We start from the raw sequence: 18,972 nt of genomic DNA on the forward strand, positions 1-18,972 counted from the left end.
GGTAACCACTTGTCTTTTTAGGTATTACTCGCGGGCTCCACACAATGTCATCATTGCACAATGTCTCGCGAACCATAGTGACTAGGTTGGGAACCACTAGACCATAGGTTTGAGGAAATCTCGGACTAATAACTTACGTCTTAGGCACGTGGCACTTGTAGTACGTGCTCTACGCCATGCGGTCTACTACGATGAATTATTGAATTATACTTATCTTTTAGAATAAAATTATGAACAAGCTGATATGCTTATATACGTGGCTATAATATATACATAATGTAAATAAACTAAACAATGTATCTTATAAGTTTAGTTATATATCATCAAAACACAAAGTCATTATTTTTAAGAATAAAACAGTTACCTATAATATTATGTAATTTATAATTTATATAAATGTACGTCTTAATTTTTTTACTCCTAATTAAAATAATAAACTAAATAAATTATTTCGCACAAAATTGTGTACAAAGGAGTGAGTATAGGTACCTCATCATGTTTGTTTCAGTAAGTAACTTTTTTCAAAGGAATATAAAGTAAAACCTCCTTATAACGGAATTTCTCAGTTCCAACTGGGTTTTCCGTTATAAAGGCGTTTCCGTTATTGGGAGACTTATAAAATTTAAAATATACAGCACATAGGTATGGCCCGATATAGGGGATATATTATTCGGGATTGTTGCTATTTTTAGCTGTAAGGAGATTTCCGTCTTATAGGGTGTCCCTTATAAGGTGGCTTTACTGTATTCGAAAATAAAATATGCTTAGAAAAATGTCTCACTGTATAATTATTAGAGTATATTATTTTAATTTATTATTGATGGTGATTGGTTTACCTATATCGACCTTCTTGGAGTCAAAATCATAAGTGGGTACCGATGCCATAAGTATAGGTACTACATCTACTTTACTGGTGTCGTAAGCGGTCTGCCATGATGTTTACGATCTATAATTTGTTATAGCTAACTATAAGGGCAACATTTAGACCCCTGACCAACTAAATGAATCTTGTACCCAGCACATTGAATGCTTATTGTGTATTACGATTTATGAAACAAAAATTATCTATATAGTTGTCAATATGGAGCTTCCCTTTACTCGTAAGAAGAATGGTGGAAATCAAATGATTCAACTAAGTGTCGAAAATTTTCTAAAGTAATAAATAATAATAACATTTTCATATTACAAACAAAGTACATTTTCATAAATTATTTGCTCGTATTTTTTTGTATTATTTTTAATGATAATATTTTATGTAACATGCTTTTACATAAATTAATATTTAATTAAGTTTACTTTTGGTAAAAATTTGTATGAACTATTTGTAATCACGTATTTTTTTGGAAGATCGTTTACAACACCGGTGTACATTTAGGGTTACAACGGGACGTATGGTAAGTGCATTGCGAAAACTATTCTAAACGTTTACGACACCTTTTAAATTTAGAAAATTTTACTTTACCTATACAAGTATGCTATTTTTATATGCACCAGTGAATTGGTTAATTATAGTGCCTTGTCAATGAATGCTGATAAAGATGTTGAAATAAATATATACGTATACCTAGTACACGTATTTAGTCACAATTTTTAAGGAATTTGTCTTACGCACTTGACGCTTTTGGTTTCAGTAACAGCTATTAATATAAAAAATTTCTTACTTTTGCTGGTTGAAGGTGACTTCTTATAGATTTATACTACTAATAATGTATTTAAAAGGCTACAATTACGCATACCAAATAAAGATTACATACCAGTCACAATTCACGTGTAGGGTAAAACCCACTAAAATATATATATTTAGCCCTATGGCATATAGGCATATAGGGAGCATAGTTGTCGCATAACAGTTCTTGTTATGTAGTACATTTGTAAGACGGAGACAACGCATGCGGGTATAGCGTATTAGCGTCTTCTTAATTATGATTATTTATTCATATTTCATATTTCATTTTGAATTTACATTATAAGAGGTTGAATAAGATTTAGTGGCGCAAATAGGGGGGTATAGGGGGCGTAGGAGGGCTTAGCCCCCCCCCAAAAATTCACACAAAGCCCCCTCAAAAAATAATAGTATACTATTCTTAAAAGTATGTACCGATAAATTATAATTTAAAAAAAATGTGTTGGGGCTTGAGCCCCTCCCCTAAACATTTTTCCTATTTGCGCCACTAATTGTTTTGAAAGCCACGATTCATTTTTGTGGGGGATAAGCCGTCTCAGCATTCCTAGTTGCGCTTATGTGTATAGTTATAACTTATAAGTAATAAATTATAATTTATATTTATAGTGTAATAGCATAATCACAATTAGTACTATCACAATAGTACATCTAGATAAGATAATGCATAGGTACTAACCAGAACAGGACAAAAATGATTAAAAAGAAAAGAAAAATATTACTAATTTACCAGTATCCAATAAACGTTTGTATAGGTATTCATTAATATCATTAATAATTATTAAAAAAATGTAACTGATTTTAAACTAAGTTAAGTTACTTTTTTTTTCTCATATTAATTTGTAAAAAAAATATGAGTAACTATTTTGATATCATACTTAATTTAAATATGTCTTTATCATCTTAAATTAACGAGTACCTACTACGATATAATATTTTATTCACTGCGTAAATGCGTAAATTCGCGAGCGTGACGATAATGATGTATTTTTAAAAATTTATAATTTTACTATTTTATATTATCAAATCTTTGTATTTTAGAAATCTCAGCTATGTTAAGCAAAACGTAATTTTTTTTTTTTATTGTTAGCAATTACATTATTTACTAATTATTACATTTTATATTTAATTTAACAATTATTTTTTATTTTTACTCACGTCAATCATGTTTTTGGATTGTTGGTACTTTGGTTAAAAATAAGCTATTCCCTGTTTTTTCTTAATAATGAGTAAAAAAATAACCAAAAAAATTTGGGGATGTAACTCTTTAGTAAACTATAATATTATAGCCCACTCCTCCATACCTAACCTAATCGTGGAGAGTCTTATCTGAGTTGACGGAGTCATTTTAGTCTTCGCGGTCAATATAAATAGAAGTGAGTGGATATCATTTTATACATACTCTTCTGTCAGTGCGATGCATGTCGTTGATTTCTTATTCTTATATTATTTTTGTCAAAAAAATCAACATTTGAAAATTGGAGAACTCACTTAATTCAAACATCAAAATATCTGCTGTGGCGTTAGAAAAACGAATCTATTAGTTCGATTCAGAAAGGTATGTATTACATATTTATCTATAATATAATATTATACTTTACATATAAATTAAAATACTAGAAACAAACTATTTATGCGTCTGCATATCTATATGCAATCGAAACTATTAAGTTTCGTTTTTAATAGTTGTTACATTAGTAACAACTATTCGGGAACAATATTATTACCTATGACTTGTATATAAATTTAAAACTAGTTCTTAAATTCCTTAAATTCTTTATTTACTTGTAAATATTCACGAGTGCACCTTTTTTGGTTTACCTTAGCTTGAAATCAAAGTATTTAATTATATTTATTTTATTTTAAATTAGCAGGTAATTAATAATTATATTATAATACAATAGTATTATTAATAGAGTTATGGTTTATAATATGCGCAATTCATTTCATTCGTTTTTGTTGAATCGTTCAATATGCTTGTTACGTAATATTGTAATTCGAGTTTTTACGAGTATCTTTTATTAATTTCTAATTATTATTTATTTTAACATGAATCACAGTTAGAACATGCTTCAAGCTTTTATAACTACATTTTAATACATTTTATGGCACACAAGGTTATAATAAACCTACACAACAGTTATCAGTTGATAACTAATTTTGGTTTTAGTTTTTTAGTTTATAACTGTTAAATCATTTGAGTGATACCCTAAACAGTAAACTGAATAATGTTTGAAGGGATTTATTACCGACCAAGATAACCATACGGCGAGATGGCTCCAGGCGCGTTGCAACAGAGACAAATGATTTCCTCGCCGAGTACTTCATCGCAGTTTAGTTTTACATTCAATACAAACGATAATCGAGCGAGTCTGCCCTCAAGAGATGCTGTCGGCGACATTTCTTATCAAGTAATCTTCTGATATATCTATTTTTTGTTTCACGTTAATATGTCCGCCTCGGTGGTCGACTGTTGCTAACTTTGCATAAACGTTGTTGGTTTTAGCTTACACAGACCGATTCATCTACTGCCAGCGATGGATCATCACCCCGCGTGATAAAAACTCACGCGGAGATCAGGAATGACAACTATCTGTTAAACACCAATTTTGGTGATCTAGACCAGATACGAGAGATCGCCAACACTCAAGACGTGGTAAACGCCATTAAAAAGTATTCACAGTACCTGGAGAATGCTGTCAAGGGACTCATTGCCGGCAAGTTCACCGATACCCAAAGACCGACTATGCTCAACAAACTGTTCAACTTGATGTGCCAGGCGAAGACGATTCACGAGCTAAATAACTTTCTGCACAACCGGTTTCGGGACAGTGGTGGAATGGATTTGTTGATGAAAAACTGCATGTCCAAAGACCCGAAACTCCAATACACCAGTGCCAGGCTATTGGTGGAATGTCTCGACCCAGGAAATCTAGACTACGTGGTCCAACACGGTCTGAATAAAGTCATGCGCGTGGTACGCAAGTCCTGGAGTCAAGAGCAGAGCCCGGTCAACCGTTCGATAGTCAGCACTGGTAATATGTTATGCAAACATATATTTTTTTTTAATCTATTTTGAATTTTGCTAACGAAAACACATTAACAGCGACGAAATTTAAAAATAATAAAAAGTTTATATCCAAGTCAGAATATCTCGTATTATAGTTATAATTATTAATTACACAATAAGTTAAAACCAAATTGTAAATTCAATTTAAAAATTAAATTAATTAAGTTAAATCACCTCGTCAAAATCAATATTAGGTACCTATAATATTTATACACCTATATTATGTATTATATAATATTGCAGATATACTGTAACGTATGCGCGTTCAAAAGTATATAATGCAGATAATTGGTTACAATATTTTTTCTCTTCTTCCATAATTTCTCAGCATTTTAATTATTCGTGTAATATCTAAATTGTCTTATAGGTATACTCGCAAAGTTATTCGAACACAGTGAAAGTACGTGTAAGCGTGTCATCCAACTGAACGGTTTAGACATGCTACTGGCGGAGTGCCAGAGACGAGATACCCTGACCCTGCGAAATTGTGCACGTGCACTTGCAAATTTATCGCTGTACGGTGGCCCCGAGGTTCACAATATGATGGTCCATCGTCACGCACACACTTGGCTCTTTACGTTGGCGTTCAACACGGACAACAGCGTCAAATATTACGCCCTGCTGGCCACGGCCGTATTGGCGGCCGACAAAACTATCGAGGCGGCCATGGTCAAGTGCGACGCGCTTCACCTGATCGACCCCTTCGTCGCCACTCACGTTCCGGCGGATCTGGTTAAAATCAACGCCCTTGGTCAAGGCCGGGGTTGGCTTCAGCGGCTCGTCCCGGTTTTGAGCTGCGACCGTCGCGTGGCACACACTTTGGCCGCCTTCCATTTTTGCGCGGAAGCCGAGCCCTCGAGTCAGCTCCGCCACGGCAAGATCTTCGGAACCTTCAGGTCGATCAGCGCCGTCGAACCGCTGAAGAAGTTGGCCGGTTCCCTCAACGACGTGACTTCCGGGTTAGCGGCACAAGCGTTGTGGAATATCGGTGAACAAGTGCCGCGGCCGCTCAGCCAGAAAGTTCCGCTGTGGACGGTCGAAGACGTCCTCCAGTGGATCAAGAGTACTGGTTTCGGAGAATGGTCCGAACGCTTGGTGGGCAACCAGATGGACGGCAATTGGCTGTTGACGTTGACTGAGGAACGCCTGAAGGAACTCGTCGGGATACACAACGGAATTATGCGTAAAAGGTTGGTACATTATTGGTTAAATATTAATATTGTTCTTGGTCCGAAAAAACCTTTTTGTACTATTTTTTTCTATTTCAATGTGAAAAAGACAGACTATATAAAAATTAAACGATTCGGTTTGATTTAGGGTTAAAATCTGTTTTAAAAACTTAATCGATTTTAGGGACGTGTTAGGGAATTAATATTACTAGGTATGTTTAGTTTATTAATAAATAATAAGTATATTGTCTATATCAGGGATGACGCATCCGTGGCACGCGAAAAATAAGGATATAATTGGTTTTTAAGTTGGTTTGTTTTTAATTATTTTGAAATTACGATGACGTCGATTTCGGATGAGAATAATACACTATTATAATTAAATAATAAAAATTATTTTTATCACACAATTGAAATTATTTTCAACTATGATTTTATTTTCGATTGTACCTAAGTCTTCTGGTGGCTATAGTTAGTAGTTCTATATAATAAGAATCTATTTAATTATTAAGATTAAACTAACCACAATATTTTTTACCCACAACATACTGACAACTGATAAGTGATAAGTCACCTTTTTAAATTTGCTATGCTCTTAATATATTTTTATAAGTAATAATATCTGAATGCAATCCCCTTTATAATTTTAAATATAGCTCATGTTTATTATTTTGGTTCATAATTAATTAAAATTATTATCAACTAGTAGTATAAACTTTTAAAAATGTTAGCTTTATAATACATTGTCATAACTTTAATACCACCAACAGTTGATGTATCGTTGATAGATCATATTATTTTAATCTTTATTAATTTTGTTCTAGATTTATGAGGGAATTACACAAGTTAAAACAGTTGGCCGACTATAGCTGTATAGACCCGACCAATTTAAACTCATTTTTACAATCAATTGGACCGGAGTTCTCCATTTATACGTATTCTATGTTGAATGCTGGGTTCGACTGTGAATCGATCAGGTTAGATTTTTTAGTTTTTATTGTTTTCCAAAAATATAATTTGTTTGTAACTTTGTTTTGAAAATGTACCTACTACCTATAAATTTAGATGATTATGATCATCAATATTGATTCATGTTATTGTTTTAATTTTAAATTGTACTTTATATATTACTACATATTATGTATTTTAATATGTCTTAGGTCTATAACGGAAGATCAGCTGGCATGCAAGTGCGAAATCACAAACGGTATTCATCGCATCGTGATACTAAACGCTATCAAGGATAAATGTTTCAATCATTTTAACAGTGAAATCAATAATTGTTTTATTGATTTTACATAAATGGATACAATAACCATGTACATGGAAAGCAAAACAAAACCTTTGAAAAATATTTTATATTTCAAAGTCGACCAAGTGAATCTTAACTTGTTGGTTGGTACGCTTATAAAAAAATATTTAAATTTACATTTGAACGATACCTCGAACATGATTAAATCTAAGTTAATTTTACATTAAGGTTTAACTATTTCCATTTTTTTTATAGGTTTTTTATTTAATCAACTTTAGGTTAGGTTAGAGTAGATTTCAAATATTACAATTTATGTTGTACCTAATACTTTTAACGTTATCCAAAATCAGTCTTAACTGATTATGTTATAATTAATTTTGTATTTGTACTTAATAGTTATAAAATATGTAAAATAATATTACTTATCTTTCAAATGCATTTTATAGTTTGAGTTGTATAATATTTTAGATGTTAGTGTTAAAAAGCAATAAGGTTTTCGAAGTAAAAATTTAAAATGAATTTAATAAGTTTTCTCAACTTTGGGTATTTGACTGATTTTTAATTTTACATCAAATTCAGTGTGTAAAATCTACTTATATTATGATAAGTTACAATTATTTATGTAAGCCCAAAAACAACGACTATGTTATGAAATATTGTAGATATATGGATTTTCGAATTCATTACTTATTTTGTATTCTGTATGAATTAAAAAATGTTATAATGCTTTTGCGGTTTTTTTATTTACTATAAAACTTTACAACTTTATTATTGTCCACGCAATAAGTAAATTTGAGATAACTGATATACAATTATATCAACAGTAATAGACATGATGAGGTATGCCAGTCTATTAAAGAACTCTCCAAGACAGAATTTATTTTGTTTAATCATATAACAAATTGAATAGTGCTAAATATGAGAACCTATGTTTTTGAGTAAAACCCACATATCTGGCGATGAACATTGATTGGATGATATTATAATATGTTGAAAAAACATAATTTAATTACATTTAATTTGTATTTGATCCACCATTTTAATATTAATTATTATATTCAATTAATATTTAATAATAATTAATAGTTAAAAAGTTATTATTTATGTATGTTACAAATAATGATTCAATAAAATATTATACCTATTCCAGTATAATCACTAAGGTACCAAATGTATAAAAATCAAAGCCAAAATAAAACATCTAAATTTATAAAATGTATTATTATAAGTATAAAATATTTATGTATATTACACCAAAATTAAAATTGTTAAGTCAAAATTTTCCACTTTTTATAGTTATCAATTCGTATAAATAATATCAATATTTTATATTAGGTATAGTTTATGAGTACATATATAAATATATCAAATATATAGATTTAATAGAGTAAAGACAGACAAGTAGATAGGTACAAAGTACTATAAAATAAAATATATATGTATAAGTATTTTTCCTTTGTTTATTTTTGAGAAATGTTCCAACGTCCTCAATATATCCTATACTAATTAATTAATCTTTCGTCCACATTGAAATACTCTGTACAACATAATTTTAAAATTGAATAATGCTTTGAGTTTTTTGTTCGGTACCATAATTTTTATAATTTATTCATTAAAATCACAGATAGATAGATTAATTTTAAGAAATTACAATAATAATGTTACTAATGTATCTTATATTAACTAGAAAGTATACAAGCAAAATAAAAACAAAAAAAAAACAAAAAAAAACACGAAAATTACAAAATATTGAAGTGGGAACAATATACTAAGAATAGCAGAAATATGATTCTACATTAGCAATCCGCATGATCTTTAGTCCTTCCTAGGAAGTAAAGGCTGATTAGTGGCTAGTACCATAGTTAGTGGTGGATACAGATACAAAGAAATGATACATCGTACATGAAGAAAATGAAGGAAGTTTAAAACTATAAAATTAATATACAGCCAAGGAGGATGGTGCATCTACTTGATGGTTACTTGATTAAAAAAACCAAAATTGGCTTTAAATCTCTTGTAGGTTAGCAAGAAGATAAAACAAACGAACCTGGTAATAATCATGCTGTACGTGATCTAATTCAAATTTGATATATTCCCTGCAAATGACAAGAATTTACGCTACACATCTGCTAGAAAACTATGATTAATAATAAAATTTTTCGTGGATCCCACAATACAAAATATATTGGAATTCATATTCTTCTACAGAATTTTAGTACACATTACAAGGACATACAAAATAGTATGTCCGCTATTTTATACTGAGCACAAATAATACGTTTAATACAGAGTAACACGACCAAGAATTTCGAGTGCCTAACTGCACACAATACTGAACACTTCTATATTTGAATGGAATGTAAAAATTTAGTATAAAAAATAATGTCAAAGCCACTCTTTGTAGTGACACTAACAATCAGCTTTTTTGCACGTGTAATTAGCATATACCTAGTAGCATATTAGCTGCTAACTATATTAGTATATAGTTTCAATGTGTCACTGATATCATAATCAAAAAAAAAATAGGAACTCGATATCTAAAGAATGGCATAGAATTGCATTTGTGAATATTGAGTGATAAACCCGTAGATAGTTGAACATTGGTTGGACAAAATTATTTTAATGTTGTGCTTCAAAACGCGATGGAAGACACAAAAAATCGAACGTAATTTCGCTTAGAATCTAAAAAAAAAATATCTTATGAAATTAATACAAAATAAAAATCAATAAGATAATGTGCCAATCGTATGAGTTTATTATAAACAAAGGTAGACAATAGAATAAAATAATATAGGTAGGTTATAATAGATAATGTTTATTACTTATTAGTTATTATATTGTACCTAAGGCTATAATTTATATACTTAGGAAGTTTTTTGCAACGTACTTCTAGTTTCTACAAATAATTAGATTAGTAATATCCATGAATCATCTTAAATGTATTTTTATTTTGCATATTATTACATGCATATATTGCATATATGTACAATGCATATCATTGCATAATTTTTTCAAATATAATAACGAAAAATTCATGTTTTATGACTACCTATCTATGTTTAAATTAAACTAGTGCACAATGCTAGATGCTACGTCATATTATTATAACGCTCTATAGTTAAAGATATCAAATAGACAACCGGGTTCTTATTATTTTGGAAATTTATAAAATGTAGAACGTGGATATTTCAGTGTTGGGAAGGAACGCGATCCTTTTATAGGAACGAAGCTTGAAACGTATTCTATTTAAAATATTGGAACGAAGAACGGGAAAGAGTTCCTATTTTTAAGTAACTTGAACGAAAATGTTCGTTCTTCAAATTATAAAATGAAAGTTAATTTTAATAATATTTTCTACTATTTTCTATTATATTTACTGTTGGTAATTTGGTATCACTTCATCAGTCACTAGTAAATATTAAATTACCACATAGTACAAAACAATATACCGTGATCCCAACATTTTCATTTTTATCACATACCTAGGTATCGTTGGTATATTTTAATTTAGTTAAAATAGTTCGAGATTTGCATCATTCATAATGATAGTATAAACCACGGTTGTACAACTGTGGTATAAACGATGTTACTGTGATAATGGTATAAAAATTTAAATGATAACATATATCAATTATTTATGTATAATATGAAATATATATATTATATAATATTTTTATATAGACTGAGTAAAGAGTATTATAGACGTGTTCATATTATATTGATTATTAAATAATAAAACAATTCTAAGTGAAGAAGTGAGTTTTTAGTCAAAATAATAAACTTCTTACTGGAGAAAGTTTTACCATCAAAAAATTTCAAGTCTACGCTATACAATTTTTGAATTCTAACAAATAAACCAAATCATTTTTGTTAAAAATCGGCGTTCCTTAGAAACTACTGTTTTTCCGCCACTTTCTGTTAGTTTTGAAATTAAAAATTCAGTTTTATTATAATGAATATAAAAATTGGCTAATTATTTCTGGTTTAAAATTTGGCCGCAAAAAACACCATTGATAACCACTCTGATCGTAAAAAAAATGTGAAGGAACGGGAATGCGTTCCTTTTTCGCAACAGGAACGAGGAACGAGAACGAGTTCCTTCTTTGCAACAGAAACGAGGAACGGGAACGAATTCCTTTTTAAAAGGTACTTTCCCAACACTGAGATATTTTAGTGTATACATTTAATCCATAAGTTATAATCCATGAAAAGTAAATTTCTTTATCATGTTATAATCATTATATTACAATTTTCAGTAGATAATTACAATTTTGTTTCATTGTATTTTTTCGTACCTAGGTACATCGTATTACACGGGGTGCCACCATTGGGTGACTTCCCCCTCCCGCTAATCAACCCACATCCCATTTACTTATTGTACTACATATAAATATAGATTGTTAATATAAATTATTGTTCAATAAAAAAAAAAAAAGTTATGTACATATTAAGATTAAATTATAAGAAATATTAAAAATGTATAATATTGTTATGTTATAAATAAAATATTGTTTTTTTACATAAAGCTTTTTATATTAAAAGTAAGCAATGGTAAACGATTAATATGAAAAATCCTTGCTTTATTGTATATTTAACCAAAAGTAGTGCTAAAACTAAGATTCTACGTCATTATATTATGGTCATAATTTTAATTTCATCAAATCAGTGATTTTGTATTTAACTAAAAACATTTTTTAATATTTCGTAGATTTATTTAAAAGTACCTAAAAGTAACAAAAATTGATTAGCTTGGTGCTTACATAAAATTTAAAAAGTAACTTTATTCAGTTTCTTTTTAAATTATAAGATTCTTTTGTTATAAGATTATTTATATTAATGGTTGTTTGTAAACTATCGATAATAAAAAACTGTATACTTTATATTGTTTTTGTATATTTTACTATTTTATATTGCATATTAATTAATCCTAGCCCTACCTATTAGTTACTACCTAACCTACTACTTATTAGTTAATACATTTAGTTGATCAAGTCATACGCTATAAGCCATAAGCCATTCACAGCTGAAAAATTTACCAACATAAAAGGAAGCAGATATCGTTCAAAATATTATTGATAGTTGATACATGTACATTTTAATGAATTCAGTTAGAAAATACAGTATCTTACAGTATCTTTACAGCAAAGGTTATTTGTGTATTTGTATATAAAGTGCATAAGTACTCGGCTAACTTCTTTATTTTGTTATTGTGCATTTCTAACATTGCAAATTTAATTACGTTCTGAGTTTAATATCATACAGGTTACTACACTATAAGATATTTGATACCATATTTTTACACAGATTTTACCTAATATATTTATTGTTGACAACCAATACACGACATTTTGGCCTAATAATTAGGTATTTCTAAAATAACATATTTTTAAAGATAACCTTTTTTTACAATACAGGGTGATGTGATTCAATAAGCGCAAAACACTCATTGTCTCAAAAAGTATTAATTTTTTTGAAAATATTTTTTTTACATAATTTTAAGTTGTTAAAAAACAATGTTTTTATTAAAAAATCATATTTTTAAATATTTTTTTAAGTTTTTTACTTTTTTGAATGACAACATAGTTTTAATTTCATTTTCCAAAGCAAAATATTTTTCTAAGTATTTTGATACATAAAAAACGATTTTAGGACGAGTAGTTTATGAGTTATAAGTATTAAAGTTTAGACAAGCGGAGTAGTGGACAAACATTTAGCGGGGTAACCCTATACCACTCCACTCCGCCCATCTAAACTTTAAACACTGACTCATAAACTACTCGCTCTAAATTTGATTTTTAAAATACTTAGAAAAATATTCTGCTTTGGAATATGTAATTAAAACTATGTTGTCATTTAAAAAAGTAAAAGACTTAAAAAATTATAAGGACAAAAAATATTTAAAAATATATTTTTTTAATAATAACGTTGTTTTTTTAACAAATTGAAACTGTGTAAAAAATATTTTCAAAAACATTAATACTTTTTGAGATAATGAGTGTTTTACACTTAAAGAATCATCCTGTATATAAATTGATACTCCTATTGTTGTTGGGTATATGGAAAATGGTAATTCCTATTATTGTATTATCGTCACGCTCGCAGTTTATAATACGGAATAATTTGTACGCAGTTAAATACCTATATAATACCTATTTAAATATTATTAAAATCGGTTCGTAATTGTTGACTACGTATCAAAATTTTATAGACTTTTAAGAAAAACTGAAATACTTGTTGCTATTGATTTTTTAATGAATTATATTAATAAATTAAAAATAAATGAAGGAAGTAGGTATTTATTTGGTAGATTGATACACTTATTATTCATTTGCAGTCATAGTTTTAATTTTATCTATGTGTCAGGACTTTCGAAATCGTAAAAGAATTTCAAGAATTCTAACATTTGAACGAGTATGTTTTCCCAATATTATTGTTGTTGACGGTAAAAGTTTATTGTTCAACAACACAATGCTTCGTAAAAATTATTGCCAAGAAAAATATTTAACATGTATATGGCATGACAAAAGCAAATGATAGACAATGTGTCCAATTATTATTAATTTGTTTTACTATTAAACAGAACTCATGTTATGTTTTACTTTTTATTTTACTTGATTTATAGTCGTCAAACAATTTTTCGTTGATGTATTTAGTTTGAATGTTTTTTATATACAAGGAACTAATTCAAATCATTAAATTTATAAAATAGTTAATATTTCTTAATTCATTGAATTATTTCAATATGTAAAATAAATTATTACAAAAAATAATAATTTTAGACATTATTTATGTTATAATTAAATTTTATTTAACAGTAATATTATACTTTTAGGATGTTTAGTATAATATTTAACAAAAATTGGATGAACAATACGTTGTCATAAATTATGAATATTTAGCTAATGAACTATTTACATTATTAGGCATTATTACGGCTTCACTTGCCAACCATCTTTAATATGTTTTTTGGTGAGTCGAGCGTTTTATCTTGCTACTTCATCGTCCTTAATATAAATTTGACCAAATTTTTGTTTTTCAGATGCTAGGCTCTGTGTAGCCTTAATTGTTCACTTGACCAACAATTATCGTGGATGAAATACTGCCACCCAAATTCATATTAGCATGGTGAAAATTAAAAGAAGTGAGTGCAAATAAATTATTACAAACTCTGATATTTTGTCTGAAATGTTTGTTCATTTCACCATATGCAATAAATTTCTTTAGATTCTTGTGGATATGTATCAGGTTCTGAGAATTTTACTTTTCCGTGGCAACAGATCACCCATTTTCGTTTTAGATTCTGAGAGGATTGATGAATGTCTTGATTTTACAATGATGTGTGTTTTTTTTATTTTTGTCTGTATACACGATAAATAGTCAAATGATGTTTTGATTTTCAACTTCAGTATCTTTTCCGGTGGGAAAGTGATTCTAGTTGGTGCATTGGGAAAGCCAAAATAAAAATTAAGGAAAAACGGGAAATTTTGCGCTAAATTAGTTTTGGGCAAAATCTGTTTTAGATTTTGGTTAACTCTATAAAAAATTACCATCGATACAGGGAATGTTCACTGAATGTTAATATTAGAATTTTCTATAAACCATACGATTTACAAAATATTTTGACTAATATTGAGCTATTTATAAACGTATGAAATTTTCAATTATTATTAGTTTTATTTTAAAATAATGTCGAAAAAAAATTTTCACGCTGTCAAAAAACTTAAAAATATGATAGATTCCCTCGTAAGTTGTTGTTGTGGAAAAACAATAACAATTTGAGCGTAAAAGAACATTAGTTTTTTATGAGCGTCTAAAGTTAGATCTTTGATAAAATTCATAAAAATCATGAAAATTTGTAAATTATTTTGATTTGTTATTCATAAAAAATTTTTCTTTTTATATCTAATAATTAAAAATGTAGTACTAAATTTCTCATAAGTTTGTGTAGCTCTATCAAAATAAATGTTAACTGGAAAATTAAAATTATATTTTTATGAGTGATTTGTTGATATAGTTGTTTTTTTATTAAAAAAGTGTACATTAAGAAATCTTCATTTGAAGCTTCTTTAAATCTATATCTTAAAATTGATAAAATAACTATAATATTGGCTACCATGTTAATTATTTGACGAAACTATTTTTCAAATTTTTTATGTATAATAGAGATATATATATTATTTTATATATTATATAATGCATTTTGTAATGGGATTAAAATATTGTATTACATTATTTTAATCAACTGGAACCTAGACAAATATTAATGTCAAATGTTTTCCGCATTTGCAGTAACGATAATAATAACGACTACACGCAATAATTATCATTAAATAATTTTTAATTTGCAAAGTTTAATAATTTCTATCTATACAAAAAAAAACCATCCTATCTTGTCAAATACTTTTAATATCCATTTTTTATTATTGTCCGATGATCTACTACTAAGATATTTTCCGAATAACACTCTGCAAAACAAACTTACAAAGGTATGTCACAGTATTTTAATTTTTTTTCAATTAATAACATGTATACCTATAATATTAAATAGATAACACATTATTTTCATTGTCTAATGACTGTGTTTCCATCAGTGCGGGCGAACCAGTGCGCGTACGACCGAAATACCCATTTGATGTTTTGCCGTGCATAACTTTATATACGATGTAGTGCCAAATTAAAAATCAGTTGAGTGTCACCAGTCGTTGCTAAGCATGTTACATTACGTCATCGTAATATATTAATTGTTTTAGCGCAGCAGGTATAACGGTATCGGAAGATGATACTAATTCCCGTTACAATTTATTGTTTATGTACCACCATCAAGTATGAACATGCTTGTGCGAATATTCAAGACTTTCAGACGATATTAAATATTGATTGAACACGCTGGCTTGTCATCTCAATCAATTGCGCGGCCATATGATTTTTGGCACTGAAAAGGTATTTATAGTATTATATAATATTATAGTAGGTATATGTGCAAAGTAAAAATTACACACGTCTGAAATTAAAATATCGCATTTTTCCCAAAAAATTTTGTAAATCTTTTTAAGTATCTATAATTTAAAATCTTTAGGTAAGTCGTGATTAGCATTCTATTCATTTTACCATTTATTACATATCCGAGCTTAAGGTCAGATTAGCCAGAAAATGGTTATCTCAATAGCATAAATTAATTATAACCATAATATAAGGAATGATTTAATATAGTTTGTATTTTATTTTCCCGTATAGGATATACATTCTGTACCAATGATATTATTAGGTACCTAGGTACTGTTAATAAAATGAAAAATTAAAGAAATTTAGAATATATAAAATAAATTTGAATTTGAATAAGATTTTATAGTAAAAAATAAATTGTAATTCAAAATATACGAGCTAAACAAAAAACTAAACTAAATATACTATCTAAAAATAACTAGGTTAGGTATTAAATAAGTATAGTATTGCTAGATTTAAAACTTTATATTTTATAATATTCACTACCTACTTAGGTTATAGATTTGCTTTTTATATACTCTTGATAAGACACAAGAATATCGTTATCATCTGACATGGAATATAAATCACAAAACTTAACTAGATTGAGTTATCTATTATTCCTTAGCTGCGTCCTATACAAGGGTGAATCAAAAGGGGATAATCACAAAAAATTATTTTATATGTCATAAATATTGCATACACCTAAATCAAATAGGTACTATAAACGATAATTTGGGACACACAACACTTTACTATAAAAGAGTGGCGAACAAATTGTTATCATACAAGTGTTTAGGGTGGCTATAAGCCCCTACACCCCCTCATTTAGGCCTTTACTCTAATACCTCCGTCCATTATCATGGGATGGATCCGACCCTAGTCCTTTATATGTCCAAAAACAATAAACCATACTCAAATGGATACAAATTTGTCAATGCCATTGGATCACACTCGGACAACTCCTGAATTCAGTATGGAAGGAGACGTGAGTCCAAATGTGGATAAAGCCTAATTGTCCTGAAATAGATGTCATACCTCAGAACGTACTAAGCAAGAATCAAAATTATCATATTTCCAATTCTTGCGAGGGATGAGGGGCGATCTCTTAGTCACCCCACCACCTCAAATCCGCCACTTGGCTTACAAATTTACAATTTATTATTTTGTGGTTGGTAGCGTCTGAGTAAAAAAATATATTTAATTCAAAATTAAAATGTTCTTACTATTATGTGAAAAAAATATATTAACAACCAAAAATTTCTACCTGCAGAAAATGTTGGTTCTTATCGGAGATTTTTCATATTTTTTATTTCTTACTTTCTTTGTCTGTTTAAAATAAAAACCAATTTTGACAGTTAACACAGAACAGCATTGTTAATTTTTTTATGTAAAAATCAGTTAAAATGATTCATTTTAGATGGCTTTCCTGAAAAATTTGATATTTTGAGGTAACCACTTTTTGATTCTGAGCCCACAAATTTCATAATATAAAAACAAAAAAAATTTAATATTTAAAATATATATAAATAGCTCAAAAGGGGGAAATTATTTTTAAGATTATACCATGCATAGAAAATGCCTATAAGTATTTACATTTGGTAAAACATTTAACTATCTACGGTTATTTTACATTCTGAGCGGGATCGATTTTTGTTTTTGGTGTAATTCTAAAAAAATGTACAGAATATCTACAATAGTTATTTATGAGCATCTAAAGTTAGTATTTTGATAATATTCGTCAAAATCACAAAAGTTTACAAAAATTAATTTTAGAAAATATTTATAAAAATGTTTCTTTTTACAACTATAATTTGAAAAATTAATACAAAATTACTCAAATATTTGTTTACTTTTAACAAAAAAATTATGTTTACTGAAAAGTCAAATTAAATTTTTATTCAAAAAGTTCAAAGTTTTACGACATTGGATATTCACTTGATTTTTCATTACATAACAAACCCTGTTTGATATAACAACATAGTAATGTAGGTAACGCATTACAAAGAAACAAAAATACAAAATTATAATTGCCCAAATAATTAGTTAATGTAAAAGTTAAACATGTACTTTCGATGAACAATATAAAAACATATTAATATAAAATATTATGAAACAAACATTAGCATGTTAAGTATACATTTATTATTAAACAATAAAAAAAAGCAGGGCTTGAAATCGTTTTCAAAACCAATTTCAGAAACCGTTATAAACCATTTTAAAACCGAAACCGTAACCATAATCAAAAACGAAACCGAAAAAAATTGGATACCGGTATTAAAGTCAAAACCGAAACAGGAAAAAGTTAGATACCGGTATTATAATTTAAAACCGAAACCGAAATAAATTGGATACCGGTATTAAATTCAAAATCGAAACCGTAAAAATTGAAAACCGGCATTAAATTCAAAACCAAAATCTGAAAAAATTGGAAACCGTTATTTTTTTTAACTGACGTGTTTTTAAATACGTAAATTCCATTAATACACATAATTAATAATCATAATAAAATTGAGATCATAATTAATTTTGTTGATAAACATTTCATTATTCGTAAAATTATTAGTTGCTTTATAAATAGTAATGACATAAATTAAAGTTACTAGCAAATACTATATATGACAATTGACAATACGGAACAAAGAATGATAATTGTATAGACGACATAGCCCCCTGAAAATACTTTAGAAACCGGTATACAAAACCGAAACCAAAACCGAAATTTCTTAATACCGGTATTGCTAAGTTGAATCCGAAACATTTAGAAACTGGTATTCAAAACCGAAACCGAAACCGAAATTTCTTAATACCGGTATTG

At 28.3% G+C, this 18,972-nt stretch overlaps 2 protein-coding genes across 5 annotated transcripts in view; both read left to right on the forward strand.

The window, feature by feature from the left end:
• The first annotated feature begins 2,935 nt into the window (after window positions 1–2,935).
• On the forward strand, window positions 2,936–7,900 carry LOC100159182 (sterile alpha and TIR motif-containing protein 1-like). Its single transcript, XM_001947552.5, has 6 exons — window positions 2,936–3,239; window positions 3,920–4,092; window positions 4,188–4,716; window positions 5,119–5,941; window positions 6,745–6,897; window positions 7,081–7,900. Exons 2-6 carry the CDS (start codon window positions 3,955–3,957, stop codon window positions 7,220–7,222), a joined length of 1,785 nt encoding a protein of 594 aa, XP_001947587.2. The 5' UTR covers window positions 2,936–3,239; window positions 3,920–3,954; the 3' UTR covers window positions 7,223–7,900.
• A 6,157-nt stretch (window positions 7,901–14,057) lies between these two features.
• The window catches only part of LOC100161483 (sterile alpha and TIR motif-containing protein 1-like), a 15,654-nt gene continuing 10,739 nt past the window's right edge, over window positions 14,058–18,972 (forward strand). For 2 of the 4 annotated variants that reach the window (XM_029490101.1, XM_029490102.1), the window contains exons 1-3: window positions 14,058–14,141; window positions 14,212–14,313; window positions 15,764–16,112. In XM_029490101.1, coding sequence (XP_029345961.1) covers window positions 16,092–16,112 — 21 coding nt within the window. In that variant the 5' untranslated portion in view covers window positions 14,058–14,141; window positions 14,212–14,313; window positions 15,764–16,091. Of the gene's footprint in view, window positions 14,142–14,211; window positions 14,314–15,746; window positions 16,113–18,972 lie in introns of those variants that run through there. The other 2 variants (XM_016801898.2, XM_016801896.2) reach the window with 2 other exon arrangements.

The sequence above is a fragment of the Acyrthosiphon pisum genome, chromosome A2 (genome assembly GCF_005508785.2).
Source record: "Acyrthosiphon pisum isolate AL4f chromosome A2, pea_aphid_22Mar2018_4r6ur, whole genome shotgun sequence".
In the NCBI taxonomy this organism is placed as follows: Eukaryota; Metazoa; Arthropoda; class Insecta; order Hemiptera; family Aphididae; genus Acyrthosiphon; species Acyrthosiphon pisum.

What these genes read in the sequence shown, in the direction of transcription:
- LOC100159182 (XM_001947552.5), top strand. Translation starts at nt 3,955, where the DNA reads ATGGCTCCAGGCGCGTTGCAACAGAGACAAATGATTTCCTCGCCGAGT. An exon ending in TCGGCGACATTTCTTATCAA is followed by an intron (nt 4,093 to 4,187) that starts GTAATCTTCTGA and finishes TGTTGGTTTTAG; the next exon opens with CTTACACAGACCGATTCATC. An exon ending in TTCGACTGTGAATCGATCAG is followed by an intron (nt 6,898 to 7,080) that starts GTTAGATTTTTT and finishes AATATGTCTTAG; the next exon opens with GTCTATAACGGAAGATCAGC.